The sequence below is a fragment of the Pteropus vampyrus genome, unplaced genomic scaffold (assembly GCF_000151845.1).
Source record: "Pteropus vampyrus isolate Shadow unplaced genomic scaffold, Pvam_2.0 Scaffold31, whole genome shotgun sequence".
Classification (NCBI taxonomy): domain Eukaryota; kingdom Metazoa; phylum Chordata; class Mammalia; order Chiroptera; family Pteropodidae; genus Pteropus; species Pteropus vampyrus.
The window spans coordinates 7,791,570-7,804,695 of NW_011888812.1; the positions used below are offsets into that span (position 1 = coordinate 7,791,570).

A 13,126-nucleotide genomic window follows, 5' to 3' on the forward strand; every position below is an offset into this window, starting at 1 on the left:
GCTCTTTCAAGATAACAGTTCCTTTAAGTTGCATTTCTTGAAAATACGGTATTACTGAGAATGGAATCTTTATCACACGAATTCCTCTGATTTCAAATGCACGCTCGGTGTAGTTAGAATGTCTAGGACAGTAAGTGCAAAGCCAAGTTTGTTTTTGCTTAAATTCAGTAATTTCTCGTCCCCATCCTACCTCTAGTCCTATATCAACAACAGATCTGAACAGCAGACACCATCAGCAGCTGTGTCATGCTAAACTTCATTTGCCTTCAGTGTGTCCAGTCCGGAAGTCTTGTCTGCAGTGCTAAGCTTCAGTCGCCGGCAGGGAGCCTTGCTGTAGAGAACAGTCGCCCAAACCTCCCGTGCTTTCTCCTGTGAGTGAGGGAGGAGTCATCAGTGAGGTCCTGCCTTACCACGCTGTTAAGGTCACTGGATGTGCCGGCATAGGATGATCGATTGCACTTGCCAGGAGCCTCGTGCTTAGCATTCTCCCTCACCTCACCAGAACCTTCTATGACAAATCAATACCAAAAATCAAGAAGAGTTTGATAAAAACCCCAAGATTTGTATGTGGCAAGTGAGTTTAAAACTGTTTTGAACAGGTAACCTCAGAGATTTCAAATCTATGCTTTTCCAGCTAGCCTCATACTTTAGCAGACCTTATTTCAGAAGCAGCTGCTTCTGTTTTCAAAGTAATGTATTTTAGATCGATGCCGAGGATGTCATTTAAAGTGCGGTTTGAGTCAGCAGAACAACTGTAGAGATGACTTTGTCGTGTCCTAGCTCTATTGTCTTTCCATAATTTCCATAACTAAAATATTTTGTTTGTGTCAGATTTTAAAAATATATTACCACTATGGGCAGAAAGTTTAGCTGTGTTCTTGTACTGATGCTATAGGAACAACTTTGCAGTCCAAATATAGCTGCAAGCTTAGATGATCTATGAAGCAGCCAGGTTCTCAAGGGTAAGGCAGTCTACACTTGGGGGAAAAAACTGAAAAGAACTGATTTTTAAAAAGGGGTGGGGGACATTGTTGGTATAGTCTTGAGTGCGGAGATAAGGCAAGTAAAGACAGCAAGTTCAGCAGTGTAGCACAGGCCAGCATTCAGTTTCCAAATGCTATTTCAGTCTTCAAAAAGGCCTGGACTATACTTCTCCAGCAACTCTACATATATCTGATACTGGGACCACAGAGCTGGGAAACTCCCTGCTATGTATCCGTTACCATCTTGAGGAAACCCTTTGCTTGACTCTGCAGATGTTCTAAGTAACATTTTGGTTTTTCCCTTGATTTGGAAGCGCAGATTCTGGAATAAGTTGTCTGTATCTGCAGTTTCTCTTTTTTCACGGCGTAACTCCCTCTTGAAACCCTTGCTCTTCAGATGCGTTCCCACCATTCACATAAAGAGCAAGAGCAAGTGCACTGGCCTTTCCTCAGCTGTCGTTCTCGTCTTCCTTGTAATGGTGGTCAGCAGCATCCATCACTGTCCGATGGAAACTCAGCCATCTATTAGCTGCCTTTTCTTTCTTCTTTTGGCTTCTGAAATACTATGTTATCTTAGTCATTTCTCATTGCCACTTCTCTGTCTCCTTTGAGGTTTTTTCTTTACCTTCAACTCCTTAAATATGGATATTCAAGATTGTCTTCGATTCCGTTATCTTTATCTACATTATTTTTTAGGAGGTTATAAACTGGTAATTGTAAACACCATATGGTCAGAGTCCATTTCTGTCTTCCTTATCATCATGGCTGCAGCACTTAGCACTGTGTGCGTGTAAGTGTATTTTGAATGAACAAATAACTACGATTTCATTTGTTCTTAATGGCTTCAACCATTGCTTCTTCGGTGAGATGAGTTCTGAATCCCTTATCTCCAGCTTTGACTTTCATCTCAAGTTCCACTTTCTACATGTTCATGAGATATTTCCACTTATAACAGCACATGTGACTTCTCACCTGAAATTGTTAAATCAGATTTATTATTGTTCTCTCAGAAAAACCATAATTCCACCTGCTACTAAGTCCAGTTATGTTCATGATCTCATTCTCTTGGTGAGTTTAAAACTATATTATTTTCAATTCTTTACTGTTGTCTTATTTTAATTGTTTCAATTCCCAAATTATCTTAACTCTTTCTTGGAATGTCTGAAAAACTCATCCCTTTCACAGAGTCCATCTTCATCCCAGGCTTTTTTAAACCACAGGCTAAAAATTCTAAAATGACCTTTTTTTACCCTGATGTCCTTAATTCTAATCTTTTCTCCCTCAGTTTTGTCTGATACCCAGATGCCAAATATTTTATAAATAGTTCTCTCACTCGCTCTCTCTTTCTTCTCTCCTTCGCCCTCCCCCACAAACATTAATTGAGCACCCACTATGTGTGAGGTACTATGCTCAGCTTTGGGGATATGAACAGGAACAGAAAGAAATAGTTATTCTGAGCTCTGAGTTCGGGTTTTAATCTAAGTGCAGTGGGAATAAACGAGGTTGTGACATGACCTGGTTTATAATTTAAAGGATCACTCGGGCTTCTGTATGAAGAATGGTTTGGGGAGAGGCAAGAGTAGGAGACTACGTGAAAGATGGGTTCAGTATGCTGGTGGCAGAGTGCTGGTTTGGACTAAGATAGTGGCAGTGGGGATGAAGAGAAGTGAATGAAGGAATCTGAGGTATGTTTTTGAGAGTGAAGCAACAGAATTTGCCAGTAGTAATTTAGATGCGAGGTTAAGAATCAAGAATGACTCCCAGGTCTCTGGCTTGAGCAGTTGGTGGATGTGGGTGCTACTTATGCAGATGGAGGAGGAGCAGGGATTTTTGCATTTGCTTTTGGCCTTGTTTAAGGAAGATTTGTGGAGGGAATCACGAGCTCCTTCTACATGCTAGATTTGTGACCCTTAGAGTACAGTCAGGGTGCCATGTAATTAGGACGGGAAATATTACAGGATTTCAGAAGGACAGAGGTTCATCTGGAGAGGACAGTATAGTGGGTAGTATACAGGCTTTAGAGCCAGGCAAATGTTAGTTTAAGTTCTAGCCCTTCCTGTCACCTGCCAACCTTTGCCTTAGAAGCGTACTTTCCCTCCGGCGCCCTTTGCTTAGGATGAAATCGATGCTATCACCTCCCATAAGGGGCTGTCATGAGGATTAGCAGTAATGTAAATAAGTACCTAGCACGCCTGGCACCTGAGCAGTATACACCATGGTTGATCCTGTCCGAAAAGTCCATCACTATGTCGTGGTTTAAGTTAAGTACCTGGAAATTGTTATAAAGAGAAGCCTGGAAACAAAACAAAACGAAACAAAAAACCACACCAACTGCAGGCGGCTTAAAGAGTTAAATCTAAAAAATGTAGATTTTTTTTAACTAAAAGGAAGTATGATTGTATATTTAACTTTTCTCAGGATGGGAAAAGACTTTCTAAGCATAAAATCTGTGGGGGAGAGCCAAAGAAAGGTCAGTAGAGTTGACTCTAAACATTTTAGGATTACTCTGTGCTAAATACCATAAACACAGTTAGAGGGCGAAGAGCAAATGAGGAAATATTTGCAGAAAATATGACAAAGGCAAAATATCTTACTGTCTATGGTTATAGATCAATAAGGAAAATGTTAACATCCCATAGAACAGTAGACAAAGGACATGAAAGAGAGTTCACAACAGAAGAAATAGGCATGTGAAAAGTAGTTGAACTGGGTTATTAATTAAAGAACTCTATGTTTAAAGAATGAGTTGCCATTTCTCCCTAAAATTTTTTTTTATCATTGTCAGTTGATAATGTTCAATATTGGAGATGTGGCCAGAAGATAGGTACTATCGTATTTTCCTGTTGACTCATAAATTGCCACAACCTTCTTAAGGTGGCAATTTAGTAGTGTAAGTCAAAGTGCCTTAATTACCGGATACCCTTGGATCCAGTAATTCCATTTTTAAGAGGATATCCAAGAAATAGACTCAGAGATGTTTTGCCTAAGATGTCCTTGCCATAGCTTTTTCTTTCTTTCTCTTTTCTTGTTTGTTTGTATGTTTTTAGTAGTACTGGTATATTAAAATTTCAGTCTCCAACTTTGTGTACCTCACTGCTCTATCCTTAGCGTGAGCACAGTGCCTAACATAAAAAATATTCATGAGTTTAAAGAAGGAAACATATGTTCATACAAGGGAATATCAGATTGCCAGCCATATTTTAAAGGACTATTATAGCCAGCCATATTTTTGAAATATTATTTTAAGGCATAGAAAAATGCTCCCAATGTCATGTTAACTTGTAGAGTTCATGGTTGTGTATATAGAATATTCCCTGTATGTGTGAATTCTGGATGACTGGAGTAAAGGCGACTTTTATATTTTCTTGGGTCTTTCTCTCAGCAGCACATATTTATTAATATGTGTGATACTAGGTACTGAACATATTTCAAAATGGCAAGACAACATAGTCCTCCCTTCCTGGAGTTTATCAGAGAGTAGGAAGGCAGACATTAAACAAGGGTTTACAAGTGCATCATTTACTTTAGTAAACTTCATGTACTTTTATAGTAGAAAGAGAAACTATGCCAGTGATGATTTTCAAGCACTGATGGTTGTTTGTAATTTCTAAGACACCTTTTCAGGACAACAAAGGAGTAATTATGTGAAAAATCTACATAGATCTCATACAGTGTGAAGTTACCCTCCAATGAAAAGAACAATGTTTAGACTTCCTGTCTAGTGGGGGATTAGTAAGGACATAACAGTGAATACATCCAGGCTCTTTTTCCTAAATAGCATTTTTCTAAAAGAAACAAAATAGGCTTCTACCTCGGTGAGATGGACATGAGGACTGTGGAACTTTGGGAAGCCTCACCCTTCCTTGGGAATTATAATTAAGCTTTCAGATGAACTGGCTGTGGTTGGGAGAGAAGGAGAATGTCAGTCAGCGCTAATATAAAAATACATATTTGTTGCTTTTTACATCTACTTGTGAGGTTTCCAGTGTGTGGAAAATCAAGAACAATAACAATAAAACCCACCCTGTAAATTGATTGTGACCCTAAAAGCCTCTTTTAACTGGGATCAGGGATGGAAAATTTTATCCTAAGCCATGTTTTCTTTAGGGGTGTATTTTGTTTTGTTTGGGAAAAAGAGCTGAGTAAATCAAAAGGGTTATAGCGACGTGTTTCGGTAACTTAACCATGCTGAATGGCTGTGAACGCGCTCCTCTAAACAGTCTGATCTGTGCTTCCATTGTTGCTTAAACGTTTGTCAACTCAAGCCTCTGTGCACAGCCACGTGAGGGCCTCTGGCCTTTTGTTTGCTTCCTAAGTGGAAAAGTCTCTGTGCATCTTGGTTAAGTTCAAGGGTGACACTGCGGTAGGTTGCCGCTCTGGCCTCAGGAGAAGGAAGCATTTATGAGCTCTGTGTTGCCTTGGTAGAACCCCTTGCCCTTCTTTGTATCTATCTCCTGCAAATTAGGAATGCGTTTTCCAAGCCAAGCGTGTTGGGAGGAAGAAATAACAAGCAGCAAAGTGATGGCATCACCTTTCACAGGGGCACTGTGTATTGCTGTTTTCTTTGGAGACTGCTTAGAGTGACCCCCTCCCAAGTGAAGGCTCCCTGTCTCCTACTTTTTGGTACAACTAACGGTTCCGTTGGATGTAATGTGTTTAAACCAGCCCAAGGCTTTCTCTCATATGAAAAATTCAGACTTTAGGACTGTTAAGTGTAGATCTGTTGAACATCACTTTCCATCAGTGCCGATATTTCCCTCCTGCATTTGGAATTCTCTTTCACTTGCTAGGTCTAGTCCCGCGTCATGTTTCCAGGTGGAATTACAGTGCTCACCTCTTCTCTTCCATTGGCCTTGGCATCCCCACCTCCCCAATAACGCTTTTAATGCTCTACGTGATCTTCGTCTCAGGATTGTCTTCATGTTGTGGTTAAGTGCTTTCCTCCCTACTTCTTTTCACTCTCCTCTCCTGGTGTCTGTGCCTGATGGATTAAGGCCCTCTGTACCCACTGATGATGTAGAGGGCAACAGAAGTTCTGTTTCTAGCTATGTTGAGCCTTGATGGGTAACTGACTTTACAGCTGAAATCAAGAAGTGTCCATGGCCCTCATCCCATGGACAGTGCACTCCCTTCTGATAGCTTTTCTCCAGTGGAACATACATCTCCGTCTGGAACACTTATTTCAGAGAGCAACCTTTTGCTTTTCTAAGATGGAGCTAGGACACCCAAGGACAGAGTCACCTTCTCACTGCTCTCTGGTTGGCAGAGGGGCCAGAGGTAAATGGTTTGGTGCCTACATACTACTGGGAGAGGAGAGGTGGCAGACACAGTTAAAATCAATCACTGAAACCAAAAGTTATTCCAAACATTGCTTATCTTCTGCCTGTAAAAATTATGACTACGCTTGACAAAGTCACTGCTAAAGGTTGTGGAACTGCCAAAGGGCCTGGAACTTAGTCTGTTTATGCAAGTTCATTATTGTTTTGATTTTCCTGGGGAAAATCATGGTAAACAGTTATATTCTCAGAAGCACCCCTACAGTAATAAACATAAACACAGTACTGCAGTGAAATCAATCCTGCAGTAACCCAGATATAATCCCTTGCATCGGAAGTGAAGCGGATGAATGGTTGGATCTGCCCAGAATAGAGGTGAAGAAATCAGGAAGCTTGGGTCTGTCCCAGGCTCAGCCCTCGGCATTCTCTTTGAGGCCGTGCGCAAAGAAGTTGTTTAATGCGCCCCCTGTCAGCTGTGGAGGTGGAGTAATACCAACTGTTGGCCGTTTTGCAGGCTGTGCTGTGAAACTTCGTTACAGTGTTGGACATGAATTGACTCTGAGCTCTCTGGACGAAAGGGGCCACATAAAATACCAGGCATTTGTATTCTAAGAGTTCAGGAGTTGCAATCCATTCCCCAAGCCTTAAACAGCAAGTCTCAGTTTGCAGCGCTATTCTGGTCGAGCCACTTCTTTGAGAAAGTCTTACTGTTGACTGTCCTGGGAAAGAAACAGGAACATATCTCCAAAACAACAAAGGACTATAGGAAGAGTTGCGACTAGTTTTAACATAGGTGCCTATTAGTGAATTAGTATAAATTGTCAAAGGTGATCAGAACTCATCATACCATGTCTTGTTTAAAAGCCCATTTCCCCACACTATGTCAGAACACAGAGCACAGCATAACGCACATGAAAAAAGTTCTTGTCTAGATGAACTCTAATGCCTTCGTAGGCCAGAATGGGCTTTTCTGCATTTTAGATGATGACAATGATAACAGCACTTACACCAGCTTACTGTGTGCCAGTCCCCACGTGGTTTCCACCTACTGTTTCAGCTGAGGCTGACAACAGCCCTATGTGGCAGGTGCTCTCATCATCCCCATCTCACAAAGGAGTAAATGAAGGTACAGAGAAGTGAAATAACTGGCCGAAGGCCAAGTATCTGCGGAGTGACAGAGCCAGTCAGTGACCCCCGCTGTCTGGCAGAGGAGAGGTTTCCATTTCTTTGACCAGAGTCATGTAAAAAAAAAAAAAAAAAAAATGAGTACAATGAATGCTGTTTTCTAGGAAGAGAATGGAGACTACACGTACGTGGAAAGAGTGAAGATACCCTTGGGTCATGGGACCTTGTTGATCATGGAAGGAGCTACACAAGCTGACTGGCAGGTGAGGACATGAAAGTAATATGGATTCACTCTCATGTGCAAGAAGCCTTCTACTGGCTTACGATGATCAACTTCTATTGTAAACATGGTGCAAAGCAAGTCGCTTTTATAATGAGCAAGAGGACATTATTGCCAAGGAGTTTTGATACTATGACAGCCAAAATGGACCTCCACAGCACAGTGTCCCATAGAACTTTCTGCAGCGATGGAGGTATTTCACCTCCGTGCAGCCCAGTGTAGTAGCCAGTGGACACACAGTACTGTTGGTCTCTTGAAATGTGGCTGGTGCACCGAAGAACGGATTTTAATTTAATTTTAATTAATTTAAATAGCTCAGGTAGCTAGCGGCTAATATTTTGAGCTGCACAGCTCCACGGCTCAGGCAGGGCCATTTTTGAGGTATGTAAATTAACGTGAGAACACTCGGCATGAGAGGGGAATCCCGCGTCTGTCTTTGGTCTCAGCCATTTCTGTGTTTCTTATGAGATTTGGAAAAATCGCGGGAGGCTGAGAGGAAGAGCAACGATTAGAAAAGATGAAAGAAACCGCCTCACTGTGAGGGCTCCCGGCATCTGGCATTGAGGGCGAGGTGGCGTTTGTTTCGGGGAGGGAGATCTTTCTCGAGACTCTAGAGAGCTTATTGCTGCTCATTTGAGGTCATTTAAAGAGTAGGGGGCAAAATCAAAATAAGACTATGTACTCATAAATAAGTTTTAAATGGCTTTGGAACAAAAACGTGTGCGCGTTTATGTCAGAGTGATTTCTGTTTCCGTTTAGCACCGCGTGCCCAGAGAGTACCACTCTAGAGACCTGAGAATCAACCTGACCTTCCGGACAGTCTGTCCAGACCCTCACGGGGCGCAGCGCTGATGCGGAGTGTTTGAGAGGGATGCGGCGCTGAGACTGAGCAAACCTCCCGCCATAAAGCAACTTCAAGAGGCGGGTCCAGCCGCTCTCGTGTTGTGGCTGCTTGGAATACAAAGGTGAAATCGTCTTCGCAGCCGTCCACGTTCATAACACGCTTACTGTGGGAGCAGCAATCCCTAATCTCATCTCGAAATCACGTATTTTCTTTAGGTTAAATAAAAACTGCTTTGGCTGTGTTCACGGACGACTTTGTCCATAAGCAGTGTTTCTGTTTCATTTGAAGAAATATGAATGAACTTTGCCGCTGGGGTAAATCCACACGTGTTTGTTCCTTGTGACTTTACTGAAAATATAAATATTCTGTAGGCAGACAGCTGCTGAAACCCAAACAGAAGCGGCTTCGCAGAGCTTTGTTGAAGCCTGCCTGACTCCGTAACGTCTTGGCTGTGTGCCGAACGTAATGGAAAGCTGCACGTTCGGAGAGCACTTCCTCTAACTGAGTTTTCTCTCCTGTCAGTCTTCCCGGGACACACTGAGATGGGTTACAGGCCTCCGAATCACGAGTGAAGGCGGTGTTCGCTAGGCCAGCCGTCTTCGGGGCCTACCTGTAATACAGGAGAAAACTGTCCCCTCAGAGGGAGGAATACTTGAGTGATGTCATGAGAAATTTAGACCCCAAAGCAGCAAATGCCCTGTCAGTGACCGCTGTTCCACATAGATTAGTTTCCCCTAGAGAATCACTCAAGTCACTTAAACCCGGAGAGAGGAACGGAGCAGTCCTGCAGGGAATAGACCCGGTTACCCCGTAGTTCTCTGCACTTCAGCTTTCAGTAGCTCTATGACGAAGGCTTTTTTTCTGACTCAGTGATCTCTTAGACACAAGTTCCTGACATTCAAGGGTTAGTCCATGATGTCACCAAGGTTCCCAAAACAGAACAGAGTGGCGGCCCCTTATTGCATCAAAAAAGCATGTGTCTTCCTGACCCCCTGACTTAGGAGCAGTGTGCCAGATTAATCCCAAACCAAGACATGGAAAACCTGAGAGAGAAAATGGATGAAAATAGGGCAAGGAGTCAGAGAGCTTCCCTAGCTGCCTGTGGGGGAAATTTACAGAGCCTTCTCGCTTTTGGTCTTATTTCTTATTGCTGTAAGAGTGATGCCAGAGGCTAGGCAGGCTCTTCCCCAGAACTCAGAGGTGACGCCGCCCTGGCCAGGCTCTGTTCTCTGACAGGCTCCCTGGCTTCTTGCACTGGAGTCCCCACTTTTGTTTTGAATGGGTTCGCATGAGTACATACAGCTCCTTTTTCTAAGAACTCCTAAACGCTTTGTCAAATCTGAGCATCCTACTAAGCCTTCCTGTGAGGGAGGTACAAATCACCATAAAAATAAAATAAAACCATTATTTAATTTCTAGCTTTTCTTCTATTAAAACAAACAAAGCCTGGCCGGGGTGGTACAGCCAGCTTGAGTTATGAGTTGGATACGTGACACTGGGAAATTCCTCTTCCGTTCCCACACAGGAAAGAGCTGGCAGATGGTTCCCAGTCCCACAGTCCCTCCGAATTCAGGGTCGTGGTTTCCCCTTGTGTCAGCTGCAGGTTTGGATCTCTTATCCCATCGCTGCTATGTCTGTCGGAGAAACAAATTCTTGCTTGGCAGCAGACACCTCGGGCCGCCACCTGGGTTTCTTCATCTGAGAGAGCGGTCTTAGGTTTTGTTTCTTGCTGTCAAATGCCATTTTTCATTTTCCACCACTACGATAATGTCTCTTCTGTTAACGTGAAGTAGGTACTTGCCAGGGAGTAAAAGTGCAGGGTGTAGGACTGGACAGGAATTCCAGACCCTGGCAAAGGACAGCCACGTTCAGTGACTGTGACAAGCTGTTGCTGCGTTTTCCTGGTGGTGGATCTGAACTAGGAATTAGGGGGAAGCTGTTTTTGCCAACATTTCTTGTAAAGCAGAGGAGGCAAATATAATGGCTGTAAGCATGAAAAAGAAAACAGGTGTAGTTTTTTAGCTGTCCTTCTTTTACACTTTAAATTAAACCTGCCAAGCAATGTCCTAGGAGCTTTTACACACACAAACAGTTCCTAATCCTCTCCACAGGTCTGTAAGAAAGATCCTGTGTTTATTGTAGAGACCAGGCAACTGAGTCTCCAACAGGTTAAGTCATTTAACAGGATTTATAAATGGCTGGGCCAGAATTCAAAACACAGGTTAATCCCTAAACTGCTTTTGCCTCTGCCGTACGGAATTGAGGGAGAATAGTCTACTCGGCATGCCTAGGACCCTGAGCCTCCAGGGCTTGCTCCTGCAGAGCTGGTGACCTGCTGAGAGAGCTGACTACCAGGCCACCTTGTTCCCTGGCTTCCCTGTGCATCAGGACAGCCATATGCACTTTCTCCTTACTCAGTGTTATAATCTAGTCAGAAACTGTGCTGTCAAATGGGCCAGTATTAGGCCTTTTTTCCTAGGGAAGCTCAGGTTGAGGGCACAGAATCCAATTAATGGTGAGTAAGACAAATTCTCATTCAACCTTCCTGGCAACTGACTCAATAGTGTTTCCTGACCATATCTAAGAAACTTTCAGAGGTAGATGAGTGGTCCCTTCCCCCATTCTTATCTGTGAGTACATGTGGGTATCTAAATGATACCCAAACTCGGCATCCGGCTTCTTCACGATTCCCAGCACCGCCACAGCCCCAGACAGCAGACGGCCTGAAGAAATGGCTCCCGTGGTGACGCAGCAACTTGCCTCAAAGTGCGGGCCGGAACAAGGCACACCCGGCATCAGATTGTATCCCTAGTATTGCAATCAGGATCTACATTGTTGCCAGCTGGACCACTAACTCAGGTGGCATCGGTGATTCCAAATAAGTTTGGGTCACAGCTCACTAACCCGTCACTTTCTTGTGGCACTCACTCCCTGCTGCCTCCATGGCTCCTGGCGACGGGCAGGTCTGCCTGGACCGGGTCAGCGAGTGGAGTCTTCTGAGCTGGTTATGGCCACCCCAAAAGAGTTAAGTGAGCACCAGGATGAGTAGAAAGCTCCAGTTGGAGGGCTTGAGAGAGAAGACCTGACTCACGACGGGTCCCTGCCCTGCTGGGAATATTTCTTCTTTGAGTTCTGGCAGCTTTTATTTGGCTGCAGGAGACCCACTTTGCCTTTTCTGGTCATAAACACTTGTAGCGTTGAATCTGAATACTTGATTTTTTTTTTTTTTTTTACAAGGCCTTTGAAAAAGCTGAATGTTTCCATAGTGATGCATTCTGTTTGTTTAAATCTTTCCTTATACATGGTTCCACCCACATGCTCTCCCCAGAGGGACCAAGTCTGGAACTGTCCCCTTCCCCACTTCCTTATGTTCTCTTCAGAAGGAGCCCTCTTTTGAGACCCCTGTCAGTTTTATGCTGTTGGAATCCATTCTAAGATATGATGACTCCTGAGTCAGGGTCAGCAGGGAAATGGCTTTGATGTTTGTTAGAGTGGATCATAGACTAATGGTGCCATTTCCAGCTGGTGCCTGAAGCACTGAAGCCTTCCTTCCCCAACTTGTACACAGAGCCCCATGGGCTGGGCTGCTCCTTAGTGTGAAAGCTGGTTATGGGGGTCTTGGCAAAGAGCAGGTTAGGAAAACAAGATAAATTAGGCAGTACCTTTGTAGCCAGCGTTACCTGAGGGACTGTTTTCTCAAATGAGCCCACTTGGAGCTGACCACGGTATGTGTGACAGCACTTTCATTACAATTATTTCGGTGCTGTCACACCCTGGACAGCAGAGAAAGTCCCTATTTTCATGTGGCTTCTGAGAGTGTGGACATGTTTGGGCAGGATCTGGGCCTCTGACCCAATTAACTTTAACTGGATAGAAATATTCTAATTTATTCCTAAAAGCACCCCTACGAAGTGGTTGTTTGTTTGTTTAGCAGACGAGGAAACAGATTCGTGGAGGATTGATCGGATCCTGAGACCAGCGTCCCAGGGTGCTGAGCGGTGACTTGTCCGCAGACACTCTGTGTGCTTTCTAGGCCTCTGCCCAGCCCTGGCCCCAGACGGTGGGAGGCTGTGGCCTGTGTTTTCTTGCCCCCTTTACCTGGAAGCAGCTGCAGAGACTCTGGTCCTTGCCTAGGAGCCTGGGAGTGGCTCCCTGTGGGGCAGCAGTCTTGAGGAAGAGGTGGGCCTGCACGGGCTCTCAAGGGCCATGTGATCAAGCTGCAATTAGCGGCCCACCACAGGAAGAGTGTGGGGGAGCGTGTGGTGACAGGCGCCTGCCTAGCAGAGCCTGTGATCATCCAGATGCCCCTGGGCATGGAAGGGGAGCGAGCAGCCTCACAGCTGGGTCTGGCAGTTAGTGGTGGAGACAGAGGGCTGCCTGACCCTCCTGAGAGGCTGCAACAAGAAGGCCCTCCCAGGCCTTCTGATGACTGAGTCTGCGTCTGCTGCTACCGGGTCCCTCCCTGTCCTCCTTATCTGTACTTGGAGAATGGGCAGGGGTGAGACCACCTGGGAAGGGAATCCACACCCTCCAAAAGCTGCTCTGGGTTGAGGGCTGGATCTTCCTTGCCTAAAGAACCTTTGTGAGATGTATGGATGAAGGATACCGTGAGGGCTTC

At 44.4% G+C, this 13,126-nt stretch overlaps 1 protein-coding gene across 2 annotated transcripts in view; it reads left to right on the forward strand.

The window, feature by feature from the left end:
* The window catches only part of ALKBH3 (alkB homolog 3, alpha-ketoglutaratedependent dioxygenase), a 29,218-nt gene extending 20,461 nt beyond the window's left edge, over positions 1-8,757 (forward strand). The window contains exons 9-10 of one of the 2 annotated variants that reach the window (XM_011356847.2): positions 7,549-7,647; positions 8,424-8,757. In XM_011356847.2, coding sequence (XP_011355149.1) covers positions 7,549-7,647; positions 8,424-8,516 — 192 coding nt within the window. In that variant the 3' untranslated portion in view covers positions 8,517-8,757. The remainder of the gene's footprint in view (positions 1-7,548; positions 7,648-8,423) is intronic. The other variant, XM_023528693.1, reaches the window with a different exon arrangement.
* Positions 8,758-13,126: the final 4,369 nt, after the last annotated feature.